General features: G+C 41.4%; 4 protein-coding genes across 5 annotated transcripts; 1 reads left to right on the forward strand and 3 right to left on the reverse strand.

The window, feature by feature from the left end:
* Nucleotides 1-4,007: 4,007 nt before the first annotated feature.
* Nucleotides 4,008-6,805, reverse strand: usp18 (ubiquitin specific peptidase 18). Of its 2 annotated transcripts, XM_062483461.1 has the most exons (10): nt 6,597-6,805; nt 6,367-6,463; nt 6,071-6,213; nt 5,878-5,957; nt 5,607-5,741; nt 5,407-5,502; nt 5,117-5,281; nt 4,875-5,006; nt 4,717-4,760; nt 4,008-4,610 (listed from the first exon to the last, which is right to left on the reverse strand). In XM_062483461.1, exons 1-10 carry the CDS (start codon nt 6,667-6,669, stop codon nt 4,535-4,537), a joined length of 1,041 nt encoding a protein of 346 aa, XP_062339445.1. In that variant the 5' UTR covers nt 6,670-6,805; the 3' UTR covers nt 4,008-4,534. The 2 variants fall into 2 exon arrangements, with proteins under 2 accessions (XP_062339445.1, XP_062339446.1); XM_062483462.1 differs by lacking the exon at nt 5,407-5,502.
* Nucleotides 6,806-6,906: 101 nt separating this feature from the next.
* pex26 (peroxisomal biogenesis factor 26) lies at nt 6,907-9,219 on the reverse strand. The gene is made up of 5 exons (XM_062482580.1): nt 8,820-9,219; nt 8,416-8,556; nt 7,969-8,294; nt 7,707-7,847; nt 6,907-7,532 (listed from the first exon to the last, which is right to left on the reverse strand). Exons 1-5 carry the CDS (start codon nt 9,029-9,031, stop codon nt 7,420-7,422), a joined length of 933 nt encoding a protein of 310 aa, XP_062338564.1. The 5' UTR covers nt 9,032-9,219; the 3' UTR covers nt 6,907-7,419.
* Nucleotides 9,220-9,248: 29 nt separating this feature from the next.
* Nucleotides 9,249-11,087, forward strand: llph (LLP homolog, long-term synaptic facilitation factor). The gene is made up of 3 exons (XM_062482582.1): nt 9,249-9,391; nt 9,735-9,956; nt 10,296-11,087. Exons 2-3 carry the CDS (start codon nt 9,743-9,745, stop codon nt 10,457-10,459), a joined length of 378 nt encoding a protein of 125 aa, XP_062338566.1. The 5' UTR covers nt 9,249-9,391; nt 9,735-9,742; the 3' UTR covers nt 10,460-11,087.
* On the reverse strand, nt 10,645-15,368 carry hcls1 (hematopoietic cell-specific Lyn substrate 1). Its single transcript, XM_062482578.1, has 15 exons — nt 15,235-15,368; nt 14,459-14,542; nt 14,166-14,239; nt 13,686-13,815; nt 13,427-13,537; nt 13,238-13,292; nt 13,038-13,148; nt 12,805-12,915; nt 12,670-12,725; nt 12,511-12,580; nt 12,185-12,333; nt 11,958-12,104; nt 11,707-11,860; nt 11,542-11,610; nt 10,645-11,451 (listed from the first exon to the last, which is right to left on the reverse strand). The coding sequence occupies exons 2-15, from the start codon at nt 14,540-14,542 to the stop codon at nt 11,315-11,317; spliced, it is 1,458 nt and encodes a 485-aa protein (XP_062338562.1). The 5' UTR covers nt 15,235-15,368; the 3' UTR covers nt 10,645-11,314.
* Nucleotides 15,369-15,372: the final 4 nt, after the last annotated feature.

Raw genomic sequence — 15,372 nt, forward strand, 5'->3', positions numbered from 1 at the left:
GTTGAACAGTTTCTCACCCGTTTTCAGCTCAGGTTTTGTATAGGCGAGGCAAAACCCAATCTATCTACGTCACAGCCACCTATCTATGTCATATCACAGACGGTTCATATAACCTGCATTCTGTTACTCAGCTGGTACAATGAAAAGACAAAGTAATTAACACATAAAACACTCAGAGACTGCAGGTAGGTCTGTTCTGATATCTGCAATTGATTTAGCTAATGTTGCTGTTGTTGCTAAATTCAATAAATTTGAGTGTGTGGAGCTTCAGCTCTTTCAGGCGACACGCCCCCCAAGTATCAAGCAGAGAAGACTGCTGATTTTCTCACGATTTCAAAGCTTAATTTCACATACTTGTCTGTGTTTTTTTTCATTCTAATTTGGATGGGTAGTTAACACATTCTTCTGTGGTGTGATGAACTTAAAACTCATTTTCAGTTCTGCTTTACAGCATCTTTAAGAGAAATCAGTAACGCTTTAGACAACACAGTAGAAATCTGAAAACATACAGACTAATAATCTGAAACATTCATTGCACAAACCAACCTGGAGAGAAAGAATTTGACAAAAGCCTGGGAACTATCAAAGGCCACATGTCAAAACAGGAACGTACAGAGTCTTTGCAACGACATGCACAGACAGAGGCCCTCAGTCAAGCCATTTCTGTCACCTGAGAAAGTCTATCTCTGCAGGACTGGGTTCATCAGGCCCGGATCCCCAGCCTGATAAGCGCTCTGAGATAAGGTGGCAGCTGAGGGGTAACGACAGCCCTGGAAGACAGGGTGGGACGTTGGATCATGTCCCCATGGTGATGACTATAAAGTCTGATCACATTTCCTGGGAGACCAAAGAAGCACCACTGTGGCCAACAGTCTTGGCACGCTAGCCAAACTAAATCTGAACCACACTCCACCTTCAGTCTTAAGTTATGGCCAGAGCTTACTATATCCTCTTTCCTAGAAGACGCAGCAGATGTGCTCTTTATTACCCCCCAGCTGCCAAGATTCCTCGGGAGTAGAACTGACCAAGAGAAGAGGTAAACTTCCTGACCGTCCAGACTGCCTCTTTCTCTCAAGAGTAGATATTTTATGAAGTAAGTAGGGAAAGCTGAACTACGTCTCCCAGCAACATGACAGTCAATTCTAGCAGAGGAAATACAGCCGCTGAACTCAGGTCTGGGAATATCCCATTTTAGACAAAGGTTCTTGTGAGGAACCTTGTGAGTACTGGTATGAACACGAGCCATGGGTCACCATCTTGAAAGCAAAGGGGAAAGGTCATAGGCCACCAATCAAAGTAAATCACAAGGTTGCCTCAGTACATCACCAGATGGTTGTAACACCTGACTGCACAGCAGATTAAGGTAAGGTTAACCAGATAATTTAAGTGTAAAAGATACAGGACGCATGTATTAAACTGCATGTGTCTAATTGATATTCACTTAAAGACATGATTCAGTTCAACTAATCAGTAAATAATCTTCGGGAGGCCAGTATAAAATGCCTTTACTTTGTAAGAGAGAAGCAGCTGATAGTTAACAGTGCCCTGCATTCCATTATTCGATTTACCAATAGCATGATGAATAGGAAAAATCTAAGTCATGCAGCAGACATTTGCCTTCACTTCTTGTTTGCTATTAACAACCAGGCTTCACCATGGTCACCAGCCTACAAAGTTAACATGAACACTGAAACCGAATCATTTCCTTTCTGAAAACCATTACGTAACCACAGAGCAGCCATATGAGCTTTTCTGCCACCCCTGAGATCATGCAAGATGGGTTAACTGATATTAAAGTAGATTACAAGCAGTTGTGACTGGGCTTGTGAATGGATGTTAGGTCTTCTTTCCTTCTCCTAATCTCATAATTGTGCGAATGAGCATTTACCTTTAAATCAAACAGGCTAGTGAAAAAGCCCTGGACTGAAAAAAGGGGAAATGATAAAAGTACAGGAAGGAAGAGTTTCTCTCTATTCTTATGAATTCGCGTTTCATGCCGATAATGCTTGAAAGTCTTTCAGACTGCAAACCTTAAATCAAAATTGTCTTTTGATAGAGCCATGTGCAAGCTGGCCTACAACAGTTCAGTAGGATAAACGATGGCTTAAAAGACAATGCCAACCACATCAAACCTCTCTTTTCACTGTGTCTTTGTGGGTGGAAGACAGAGAGGACGACTACAGCCATATTACAGTATATTGTAACTAGTGCTGCAGTCATTGGAAAGGGAGGTGGAATACTGGCAGGGTGAGGAAATGTCACAAAGATTCATTCCCCAAAGAGCATTGATCTAAGCTCCTCAATACCTCAATACTTAAAGAGGAAAATATAAAAGACAAAAGAGCCATTCTAGAACAGGCCAAATCCTGCTTCATCCAAGAATAATCACAGTCACATAAACTCACCTAGAAACTGGTAAACACACATCAACAAAACCCCAAAAGCATTAGTGAACCTCTAACTTCCACCAAAAAAACCTCCAGGACCACTTCACAGCTGCCACAGAGTAACATCTGTGAAATGTCATCTACTGTAACAATGCCAGCTACTATGAGCCAAGAAGAGCGACCACGTTGTCACTTGGTACGATGTCGATCCTCACTCTTAGTTTGACAAATCTTGTAGCTGTAGTGGCACAATGACTTAGCAAGCAAAATATAATTTTTATAACTTACTGTTATACTGTTCTAGAAATTACCTTGTGTAAACCTATTAAATATACCAATACTTCGATCATTACAATTGTCTCCTGACTAAACTGACAGGTATATGTTTTCCACAGACTTGCATTATAGTCCATAAGGTGACCAGTGTAATCACACACAAGGTCTCTAGGTAATCACAGTACAAAGGCCAGACAACAGGCTGGAGCCTCAACAATAGAGCTGTAGACACCAGACATGTGCGCTGCATGCATGAATGGAAAATAATGTCCCTTTAGTGGAGCAGAGGTTTAAACAGCCCCTGGAGCTGTTCCCCATCTCTGAGCCATGCAGTGAGCTTGAAAGTGAGGTGTGCCTTGACAGGTGTTTCTTTGAGTGAAACCTATGGCACATGCTGGCCATCACTTGATCACACAACATTCATTGCACAGCATCTGGTGGGTGTTGGTCTCTTTGTATTGAGGTATTAATAATTAATTTGATTCATTTCAATGGAAAAAGTATTTATTTTAAAGATGGAGTATTGTAAGCGATTGTCAGTTGACACTTTGTTGACACTGAGTTGCAGGGAAATTTCAAAAATATTTTTAAAATTTTAACCATTAGTCCTCAAAAGTCCATAAAGACATATGTACCAAGCGCAAACATAAGGATTTTTTCCTCAATCAGAGAAAGTAAAACGAAACAATTTACACTCAGAAACAATAATGCTGAGTTTCTTAGAACAAGAGAGGTGAACTAATCCCTACGCTATTTCTGATTGGCTGGAGAGCCTCAAGCCTGCAGTGACACAACCGTTAACAAGATGCAGACTGTACAGCACACACATACACAGCCCTGCTCCCGTCTAGCTGTGGGTGGGACAGGCCCCTACATTGAAGGCTGTGCTTGTGTTAAATGGTACTGGGATGACTAAGCATGGGGCCTCCTGCCTGTGGCACTGTACAGACTTGTTCCATTCTGTCAGAGCCAGGCCAGCACACAGGCACCATTTCACATGCTCCTCAGTCTCCTGGCTGAGGTAGTGGGAACAGTCTGGTTTAACTATGGGAGAGACTTCCCCAGACAGCCTAACCAAGCACCCATACTGTAGCTGTAAGTAGCGGAACATTGGGGGTTAAAAGTGGAATACTCTGTCCTTTACCTTGAGGTGTCATGTTATTATTGTGTTTGTGTGTTGATGGAATGAAAAATAGGGACGCCAATTACATAAACATGACAGATTCTTAGCATGACATTGCAAACCAGATATACAGTATTTTAGTATTAAGACTATGCAAGCTGATCTGAATCTTAAAACTGCAATCACCCCTTTGGTGCTGCAAAGTAGAACACAGTCTCAGCTGCCAGGAATGTTTTTTATTGCTTTGGACAGTGAATGAAACCAAAAAAGAGCACCTCAACCAAAAGATGTGCCCACAGTTAAAAGACAATGAGTCACACATTTCCAATCAATTAAAATGCAAATATCTACCTCCAAAATGACCTATTGCACCACACACACTAAATATTAAACTCAGCAGTGTCTTAGAACTGTCTCAATATGTGGTGTCAGAAATTACAGAGCAACTCTTTGTTTTAAAAGTCTTTGTGTCCACCTAGTGGTACATTTGAAACTGTTCTGCTCTGACTCCAAAATGGCTTGGCCATAACTCTATATGTTACCAGTAATCTCCCCTGTACAACAATAAAATCATAAGATTGTGGTACAAATATTTAAATATGACATAATTCTCTCTGATTTTAGTGAGTCTAAATACATTAGCATAATACATAAAAAAGATACCATTACATGATAACCTAAATTAAATTAGTGTACAAGAGGACCGCCATCTGAAAGTCCCTTTACATAGGGCCCCTGTTTTCTAAAGTCACAGGGTTTCTGTGCCATCAAACTGCTGTTCCTGTGTGTCTCTCCTGTACAGCAGCATGTATGCAGTCTTCTCTCTGTAGACAACATTATGCATAGTTCAACTACGTACTTCCTCAAATAAATATATTTTTGACTTCACTAAGTGAAGTTAATTATTTGATTAATCCATGTTGATATTACCTGCCATCGCCTCCATAAGAGCTCTGCACATCACTCCAACAGACCTATGAATGAATGACAGAAAATACTTCACACAATATGCCTCTGTTCAACAGTCCTAAAACAATACATTCTGTTGTGCTTACTAGTTATTATAAGGTTTTATCATCAGAGTTTACCTTCCGCACAGAGCTGTCATTTGCATAGTACCAGCTCTGGTCCCCCTTATGATGAACATAGGCAGTGTAGTGCCCAAACCTGGCAATACCAATATGCACGATGACAGCACACAAACTGTACTTGCTGCCATTCTGTAAGAACACATACATGAGAACATGAAAAGGTTTACAACTCTTCTTTCCCAATGCAGGGAGATAATCAGTGACTTGCATTTGTATATCAAAACATATTTTAGTCATACCGTAACATATTTTTGTGACAGTGTCTCTTCTTTCACAATCTCCAAAAAATCAAAAGTTTCGGGGAAAGTGACTTTGCACTGCAACTTCTTGGTATAGTCATGATAGCTGCGGAATCTCTTCAAGTGCAGGCACAAAATAGGGGGCAATGAGATTATCTTGAAACCCTGGATTACAAAGTAGAAGATTACTTATCTGAACATGGAATTCACACAATGCTATAGTTTTATAGATAGTAAAAGATAATAAGATAACTAGATTCCTGCAGCACATAGGAATTTAGTGAGCTTGCCCGTGTAGCGCATGTCTTCATTCCACACTGTTCACAATAGCACTTCTCAGTATCTCTTAGAACCTCAGGCTCAAAGAAGGACTTAATGCAATCTTCCTAGAAGTGTAAAGACATCTCAGAGGCAATGAAAAACAGAAAATGAAATGCGTAGCCATGACTGCTCACTTGAAGGCTTAAAACGAAGTTATGGCACAACTCACCAAAGAGTTGTGGTCTTCTTTGATGTGTAGTGGGAGGCTGAGAAGGAAGCTGGTATAGGACTGGATGTATGTGCAATCTCTACAGTGCAGGACTGTCTCTAGTGAAACCTTGTACAGGGAGAGGATCGCCTGCACCTGGGGAGGCATGATATAGAATTCCAGCTCACATAGGATCAGGATATATTTATTTGGAAATTAAGATTTAGAACCACCACATAGGAAAAACATTCAGAATTAAGGCATGTTTTCTGTCACATGATAGAGTGCATACCAAGGTGTCCTCGTCCATCTGTCGTTGTAAGAAGTTCAGAATCAAGAGGAATACCTCATCCGCATCATGCTGCACATAAACTGCAGAACACATCCACAACACAATGTTTTGGCCTGGCAATCACCTACTCAACATTGGTGAAATCAATCCATAGTATTGACATCATTTCACATAATCATGGGCAGTATCATACGGCGAATGCGATTCTTGTCCAGACATTTCAGGAAGTCATGATGGGAGACTGGTTGTGAGTGGTCACTCTGCATGGCTTTGAACACTTCTTTTAGCTGCAGGGGTACATTGCGGTTCTTATTTTCAACATGCAGTGGATTCCACCTAAAAAAAAAAGACAGTATTATAACTTGGTGTACAGCAGTAGCCGAGACAACAGACAAACCATCTCGAGCCAAACCACGTACAATACACTACACTTAAATGTCTGGTGATTAATTTTTGAGTTTCAGAAACTATTTGTGTAACCTTGCTTACTTGTCAAGTATGTCTACCAGTTCCCAGGTGGCACAGAAACTCTGCAGCAATGCATTTACACAGCAGGAAAAACCATAGTTCACGAGCCCTCGTATGCCTAGTCATCAAATCACATCATTATTTTGGAACATACGTCTGTCTTCAGCCGCATTGATTCAAGCGAAATAATTGTACAAATTGGCAGGTGATGCGTGTTGTATGTTCTAGCTTGCTCATGTTTGCATTCCTACCTTGTGTTCTATTAATCAGATGTGATCCAAGAGAATACGACCGATAATACCTTGATTGACCACTGCCTGCCATAGTATTTAATAAACAACATCACAATCTGTGAATTCTATTACACAGCGCGGTGGCAGACACGTATGTAAACCGATACTCAGGGACGTTGCATATCCTTTAAACCCGGAGCGACACCCCATGTAGGACTACGCACAGAGAACAGTAGGGCACTTAGGTTTCGCTTTCTATTCTCCATTTAGCATCACACAAACGAAACTTTAGGCAGTAGGCCTACCAGCAATAAACTGAAGACAGCCGTTGAACGAGGGTGTAACTTTATTACATGATATCGCTGATTAGACGCAACAGTTTCTCATCCCTATTTCATTTTTTCAACAATGGAATAATAGGCATTTCTGAGAAATACATCATTCAATTAGTTCAGCAATCGTGAAACATTAAACACAAGTCGTCGACACAGTCTCTCTTATTGTAATAATTGATAACCCAGCCTCGTTATCAATTAATTTGTTTACAGCTACCCAAACTTATGCTCCATGATCTTCATAACAAAGGCTGGTATTGCATAGCCTATGGTGCAAAAGTAAGGTTGGTTAAATGTAATGTACATGTACAAATAAATAAACCATAACAATCTATTTGTTATCATGAATATTTTTAGTTTTCATTTACCATCTTTTACTGATTTCTTTGAATTATGGTGGATATATCCTTTCAGAAATAAGCACCTTATTGATTTTAAGCATGAATGCAATCAATTCACAATTTCTTGTCCGTTTTTGCAGGATATCCCAGTGCAAGTTGAGTATTTTAAAGTTGTTTGCTCTGTGCACGTGTCCGGTAGTAAGGTGCAAACATGACATTCCACATGTGCTTCAGTATTTGCAACAGCTTTGAAATCCAAGGAAAAGATGACTGAAGAGCTGTGGAGAAATCACATTGGGAAAAATCTTTTGGCCAAGTTTTTTTTACTGATGATGGGTTGAGTGAATCAAATGAAGTATTATAACAGAGGTTGATATGAGTCCCTTGTGTATTTTATTTACATACTGTATACTTAAATAGCACAAACACATAAAAAAACACAAACTTGTTACCTGGATCTATCCTGACAAAAAGCATGTAGAGAAGGATGAAAGCCAGAAAGACTCTTCGTAGAGGGATTGACCCAACAGTAGCCACGGACATCCTTCTACACAGAAACCGCAGCATGGCTTTAAGCTTCTGAACCACAGACCCTGTCCCACACAAACACACAGACTGTTTCACTACCAGCATTATACAATTTACAACAACAACACATGAGGGTCAGTGTTCATACTTAATCTTATTAAGTATAAATAAAAAGTGAGCTTGCACCTTGAGGCGTAGCAAGTCTTGCTGTCACATCTGGGCTAGAGCCACAATGAGGGCCAGGGGGTTGTGCAGGACTTTGATTCTTTTTATCTTCCACAATATCCAGCGCTGTTTGTTTCTGGTCGTCTGTGAAGGCATCACTACCCACCTCTCCCAGGATCATGTCCCGAGCCTCTTCCAGGAGGCCCAAGGGCATAAGGACATGCAGCAGGTACAGCTCTGCTACTGTCCTGAACCCAGTTTGACTTCTGTTGGATGGGTAGTGGAGCCAACTTCTACCTGCCTCTTGGACCATGGCTTGTTCACCCACTTTGGTGTAAAGAAGAATGCTTAAAAACAATACAGATAATTATGTTAACATAACTATATGTAATCTGGTTACTTAAGATTCAAAACAGAACAAAGGTACACCAAACATGAAAAGTATTTCTTAGTTAATCAGCTCCTTACCACATCTGCATTATTTTGGCAGGTATTTTCTCAGGGTACTCGTATTGCTGGATAATCCATTGAAGTACCCCACGCCACTGATTAAGTTCAGCCAAAGCTTGTATACCCAAAATGCAGAGTGCTGCCTTAAACTCTGCATACCTAGAACCAAAGTGGGTGTCAGTAAGGGCTACTTGTACCGGTGTCCTTCGTTTTTTGCAACCTATCAGAACGTGAAAACAGGAAGTATTGCGTTTGCGCTGAGCAAGATTAAGGTTTGCCTAAAGTAGCAAAATCTTATAGGGTTGCAAAAATGGCAAAACATCGGCAAAGTGAATTAAACAAAATGTGAAATCATTAAAAACGTCTAACCAAGTCACATTAATTAGACAACCTAACGTTTTCCATCTGTCGGTACCACTCACCTGCAGTCCTCTTGCTCACCATCGTTATCTGTAAGACTCTCCAAACCTCTCTCACATGTGTCAAGTGCATTACGGAAATCTCTGAGAACCATCAACTGTTCTGAAGCCAAATCCAATAGGCTGTGTGTCCGTACTATATTTGCATTTAGCGCGGGGCTATGGTGTTCAGATCCAAAGCAACGAGTATTGACAAGTGAGGTAGAGTTGCTCATTATTTCTTCTTCGGTTCTTCTTCGTTGCTTAAACTGTACAATGAAAACCTACGTTGACAACTTGATGCTTCGTCAGATGTATTAGCTAATTCACTTAGCAGCAAACGTAAACCCAAATTCTCAAGAATGACATGGTGGGCGAAAGCTTTAAAGGAATGGAACCAAGCTTGAAGGGTGTCTGGTTTGTTTACAATCATCGGGTTTCCTCTACAGTTTGCACTGTAACCAATAATGTGTGGACATCTTCAAGGACAGACGAACCAACCAATCAGGTGCGTTGTTACTCCAATACGGAAATCAGACACGTGTGCTTCCTTACGCAGAGGGATACATCGAGCAGAAACCTGACTACCAACAATTGTAAGTGAATAACCTTTTTACATTAGATACATAGGTAGATAAGTAAATTCGTGGTTCGATGAGCTAGTCAGATTTATGTAGGCAAGAGTATAGCTAAAATCGAAAGTACACGAGCTAGCTATATTAGCTAAAATAAGCAAAAGTCAATGCTCAGCCAGTTTCAACTAACGCTAGATAGCTAGCTAGCTAGCAAGGGCACATTTCTAAAAGATTTGTATACTCTTTTATTAATCCAATCGACTTTATTGCACACAATGGTGCGATGGGTTTAACCAGATTGCAATTTTATTACACACATGAACATAATCCTAATAAAAATAACGAGGTTAATAATGTTTTTCAGAATCTACAATGGCCAAAAGTTTGAGAAGCAAATGGAAGAGGAAGATGCGTGCCGAGAAACGGAAAAAGAATGCTCCAAAAGAACTTGCCAGACTGAAGCAAGCGTTGGCGCATGGTGGGAAAGGCGAGATCTCCATGGATGATATGCAAGAGATTGTCACAGTGGTGCCAGTAGAGAAGATAAAGGAAAAGAAAGTTGACGCTGTTATGGATGGGGATGATGGTGAGTGACTTAAAGTTCAAACATTTAAACAGCATTAAAGACTTATCTGGTTGTCAAAACTGGGTTTATGTCAGGTGGCTGAGTGGTGAGGGAATCGGAATAGTAATCCGAAGGTTGCCAGTTCGATTCCCAGTCATGCCAACTGACGTTGTGTCCTTGGGCAAGGCACTTCACCCTACTTGCCTCGGGGAGAATGTCTCTGTACTTACTGTAAGTCGCTCTGGATAAGAGCGTCTGCTAAATGACTAAATGTAAATGTTTTGCCTGTGTGTATATGAACCTGGCATCCTCCCCAATGAAAGAATTCATAAGTTTGACTCTTGCTTTTTATCCTTTTAGATGGAAAGATGGACTTGGACAGCAAGCGCAACAAGAAAACATTGTTGGATGAGCATGGACAGTACCCCACGTGGATGAGCCAACGGCAGGCCAAGAAACTGAAGGGCAAACGGGTTGGCAAGAAATCAGGAAAGGCCAAGAAGCAGAAAGGCATGGCTTGGTAAACTTGAAAAGTGAAAGGACTATTCCTTGGACCTAACCTGTTCAACACAACACCCTGATCCTGGGAATGCATGTGTCATGATTTCGAACACATTTTCGGTATAACCCGTGGCCTTGAACTCTTGCGAATTGTTGAAATTCGGGGGTTAAAGGCAATGTAGCTTATTGACTTGTGCCACTCATCTTATTTTCTGTACATCTGTTTGTTGTGGCAATGTGAGAGATGGTTGTTAGTCAGCTATGTTCTGACCATTGTTACTAGGTGTACCTGTAACCTTAAGGAAATTCTAATCTTGATTGCAGCATATTTATGGACATAATCAACTTTAATAAAATGTCATTGTATCTTCAATGGATTTAAAGAAAAATGAAACTTTGCTACATTTATAATGGTAGCTGGTTATACCTTTACCCTAAAGGGTAGCTCTGTTCCAGTAATTTGATCCTTGATGCACTAATAGCAATGTCAGTGGCATTTACTTTTAGTTGTAGAATCCAATGGCAATTCCAGATGAGAGATGATCAATGACAATTTGTTTTGGGGGGGCGGGCAGTTTATTCATAATATTTGTCAGATTCATGGAATATGTGGCACAAATGTGCCTATTAAATATAGAACACTTGTCAATATTGAAATGTAATTCATGTGTATAGAATTTCAGTTTAAAATACAATAACTTTGAACAAGACAACATATCTGAATGCCTTGCCTATTCAATACAGTATATTTGCACTTAACCGTTGATCATGCTGGCTTCATGAAAGTAGCACATGCTATGAAGACTTTCCTGTGTGATGGGAGGTTCACGGAAGCCCTAAAAGGTGAAAATGAGTTTGAGCCTGGCAACACAGTGAGCTCACTGCTGCAGCTGCACAAAGGTGGCTGGGAAGAGGCCGAAGCGTCCATGACACTGTCCCCTCCACCACCCCTCATCCACCATCTCTATGTTGGTGATCATGTCATCCGGATTGAAAGATATCTCATCATCAGCCTCTATATTAAAAGAGAAGAGTCGAGACAATTGAATGGAAGGCATTTGAACACATTTTATACACACCTTTGATAACACTAAACATTACATACCTCCTTGGTAGTCATAAATTGCCACTGCAGTCAAGCCATCTGTAAGATCCTCATAGTCGTTTTCCACAGCTGTTAAATGACACAGGAGTCAGCTGGAATTGAATCAGACACATATCTGAGGTTGGCTCCATAGCCTCTGACCTACAGTAGGTGTGGCACACTAACCAGCTGCATTTGGTTCAGCGATGTCCTCATAGTCTCCATCATCTTCCTCCAACTGTGGCTCTGGGAAGACGGGTGTTAGGACCTCTGGGGCCTCCTCCGGCAGCACGTCAGCTGAGCGAGGGGGCAGGCACGGAGGCTCCTCTTCCACCTGAGACTACGGAGGACGCAGAGGAAGAAGTCAAAGGATGGCTCTCTGGAACACTTTGGTTGATAATAGAATGGGTCCTTCATACTGAGGTAGTTGACAGTACCTCTGGCTCGTACTCGTCTCTGGGTACCTCAGGCAGTGCCCGGGGCAGCTGTGGTGGGCCCCTCCTGGTCTCTGGTAACGGTGGGGGCGGCTGCTCCTCCACCTCTTCCACCTCCTCCACCTCTTCCACCTCCCTGCTGTTCCGTTCCTAGGGAGATGCATGAACCATTGTGTCATACGCAAATGCTTGTATTTGCGTGTCTGTGTTTAAATAATCTTCCTTACTACCTGTTGTCTTTGTCGGGCCTCCTCCTGCTCTCTTTTCTCCCTGGCCTGTCTCCTGGCTTTCTCCTCCTCTGCTTGCTTTCTGTTCTCTTCATCTGATGCCTTGGCCATGTTTTCAAACCGTGCCTTTAGGTTACCAGCACGTGCACTTGCTACACAGAATAACAACACAAAAAAAATATTTGGAAACTATTGAAAACCACAGATTGACAAGCCAATATTGGCTTACAAAATGATCTGAGAGGCAAGATAAAAACATGGGAGCAACACATTACTGTATATTCTCAGCAAATATTGCAAAGGCAGCATTACAACGTGTTTATACTAACAGGCCTCCAATGGCTGTGTCTTCTCATAGGCTGATGTAGGAGACTCCATATCTGTGAAGTTTGCTGCATTCTAGAGACATAATCAAATAAATAAACGGACAAATGGGGAAAAAAAGGGAAATAGGACAGGATATTTTATCATATGTCTTTAATACTTGCCTTATCCATGCGGTCTTCCTGGACTCCAAACCGTCCCCCAAAGCCCTTAGAATAGTCTGGGAATAAAGGGCAAATAGTCAATATTGTGTTGCATCTGACATAATTGTTCACAGCAACAATCTGTGAGTACTTCACCTTTCTGCGACTCGTGTTTTTCTGTCTGTCCCTTGTAGTCATAACCCAAAGCGGCCTTGTCCACGTTCTCCTTCTCCACACCAAACTTACCCCCAAATCCCTTTGAGTAGTCTAGTAACGGAGAAGGAAAGAGAAGAATGACAAAATAATTCAGTATCAAGTAACAACATGCTGGCAGTATTTTAAATAAAGATATACTTGAAGGATTCATAAGGAAAATATACAGGTCTGACCTTTTTGGGACTGGTGCTTTTCGGTCTCTCCTTTATAGTCATAACCCATGGCAGCTTTGTCAACCTTATCCTTCTCCACTCCATACTTCCCTCCAAATCCTTTGGCGTAATCTTAAGGGTAGCAGCAGGTGACAGATGTTTAGGGTAACCAAGGGGGCAATTACTATGCTACCATGGTTGGGTATTGCCATGACCAGTACCTTTCTGAGAAGTATGTTGATCCACCTCTCCCTTGTACTCAAAGCCCATGGCAGACTGACAGAAGCAGGGGACATTTAAACGTGAATTATAATGACTGCCTTTCATACAATACCACTCATTGTATCTAACCATGGTGTCTTTTCTCATATTAAGAGGGTTGGTTTGGAAAAGCATAATGTATGTCTCACCTTGTCCACACGGTCTTTCTGAACTCCAAACTTCCCCCCGAAGCCCCTCGCAGCATCTGTTTGTGATGAGTGCTGCTCAACCTTAGCCACATAGCTATGCCCCACAGCCCCCTGGGTAATCACACACAGTCAATCAGAGTCCCAGACATTGAGAGGGGTCAACCAAACTATCAGCCGCCTTAAAAGTTCAAATTGAGATTGCATCACCAACTATTATGTTCACTTTTCTATGTTGATTTTTTATATGTCGGAGTCGAACCTTGTCCATACGGTCCTTCTCCACTCCAAACGTGCCTCCATAGCCGTAGGAGGCCTGTGGTGCCAGCGCCTGCTCCTTCTTCTTCACATGCTCGTACTCCTGAGACACCTTCTGCCTCAACTCTGCAACACTGGAGAGAGGGGGGCATTAGAGGAGACACACACACACATGTGCACACATAGACACAGTATGCAGACATCAAAGAACTAGTGTTTATGGCTATAGGATTTAATAATACAGCTGATTGTGTGGGCTGACCCAGCCCTTTGGAGTACTGACAGTCACCATCCCATATAAGGTAAGACTTGCTGCTTGTTGTCAGCATATGCTGTTTTCACTTCCTTTTCCTGTTTCTACTGAGCTTGAGCTCTGTGCTCGGCGCTTGCACAACCTGAATTTGCTGTTTCTCCCAAGTAATCCCGAATCATCTATGTTTAATCTGCCCTGTAGATCTATTTAAATATTTCCATGCTTGGTTACCTGATGTGCTCTTTATGGCCAGACCCCTCCACAGTCTTGGATCCCCATCTCTGTTCTTGCTCTGACACGTCATTCTGGAAAACAGAACCAGAAGATGTCTATGCACATTCCTCGCATGATGCAACATGACTTAAGGAGTTATTGGAATATAGAAACTTTCTAGCACAAACAAAACAAAGTCCAATGGGAGGTTGTATTGATTAGAGAATGATCAAGTCAACAGCAATGTATTCCTTGCACATAGCTCCATGATAAACGCCTCATCCTGCACAACTTAAAGCCCGGCTGCTCACCTCAAAATCAGGGTCGGTCTCCCAGTCATCCCCTTCTGAAGCCACCTTCACATTAACATTGTGTCCCACCACCGATTTCCACATCTGGAGAAACAAAACCATGTGTTTTCTGATTTTAAACCCAGTTGAGTACAGTTTAGGATGTTGGCTATTGGCAGGTATTTGGAGTGAATGGTTTGAGTGAGGGTGTCATTCATAATTTGCACCTGCAAAGTCTCTTTTCATACTATTTTAATCCCTTCCCTTCCTGTGATACCGGTTCATTCACCGTGGAAACTTAATCCCTTATTTAGCTAAAGGTCATCAAAAAGGAAGTATACTTTGGCTATTTATACAGCAGTGAATTGAATTAGTTTCATCCCAAACTATCACAGTATACAGCAACGACAACATCCTCTTGAGATAATAATGAAATTACACACATTAATAACGTTTTCCATCAGATTAACACCATAATATATCCTTTTCATATAGATCATGTAGAAAGGAACTTTTGGCTTTCAACAGCTGACCGGTCCTCAGTTTGGTGTACCATTCTGCCATTCTAGTTAAAATTGGATTCTTCAAGTAAAACATGACATTGTTCTTATAAAGATATGGTAGTTGTTACTTGCATAGTTATACTTGTTAAGCTTGACTTGTTCCTTTTTTTAACACATACGTTTTGGTAGCCCACTTCCTGAATAAGTAAAGGTACGTTTTGACAAGTAAGTTTTTGCCCTATCTGCAGAAACACATTTTACATTTCAGAACAATTTCGCAGAAGTTATATTTACCCTTCAATAATTTCCTCGTATTTTGTCAAAGTTCACGTTAATCCTTTCAATTAGTTTTTCGGCTGCGCGAAGATGAGGAGACGCTGAGTAAATACGCATGCCCTACAGCGATTTAGGAAATACAGTAGCAGTCTGCCA

The sequence above is a fragment of the Osmerus eperlanus genome, chromosome 17 (genome assembly GCF_963692335.1).
Source record: "Osmerus eperlanus chromosome 17, fOsmEpe2.1, whole genome shotgun sequence".
NCBI lineage: Eukaryota > Metazoa > Chordata > Actinopteri > Osmeriformes > Osmeridae > Osmerus > Osmerus eperlanus.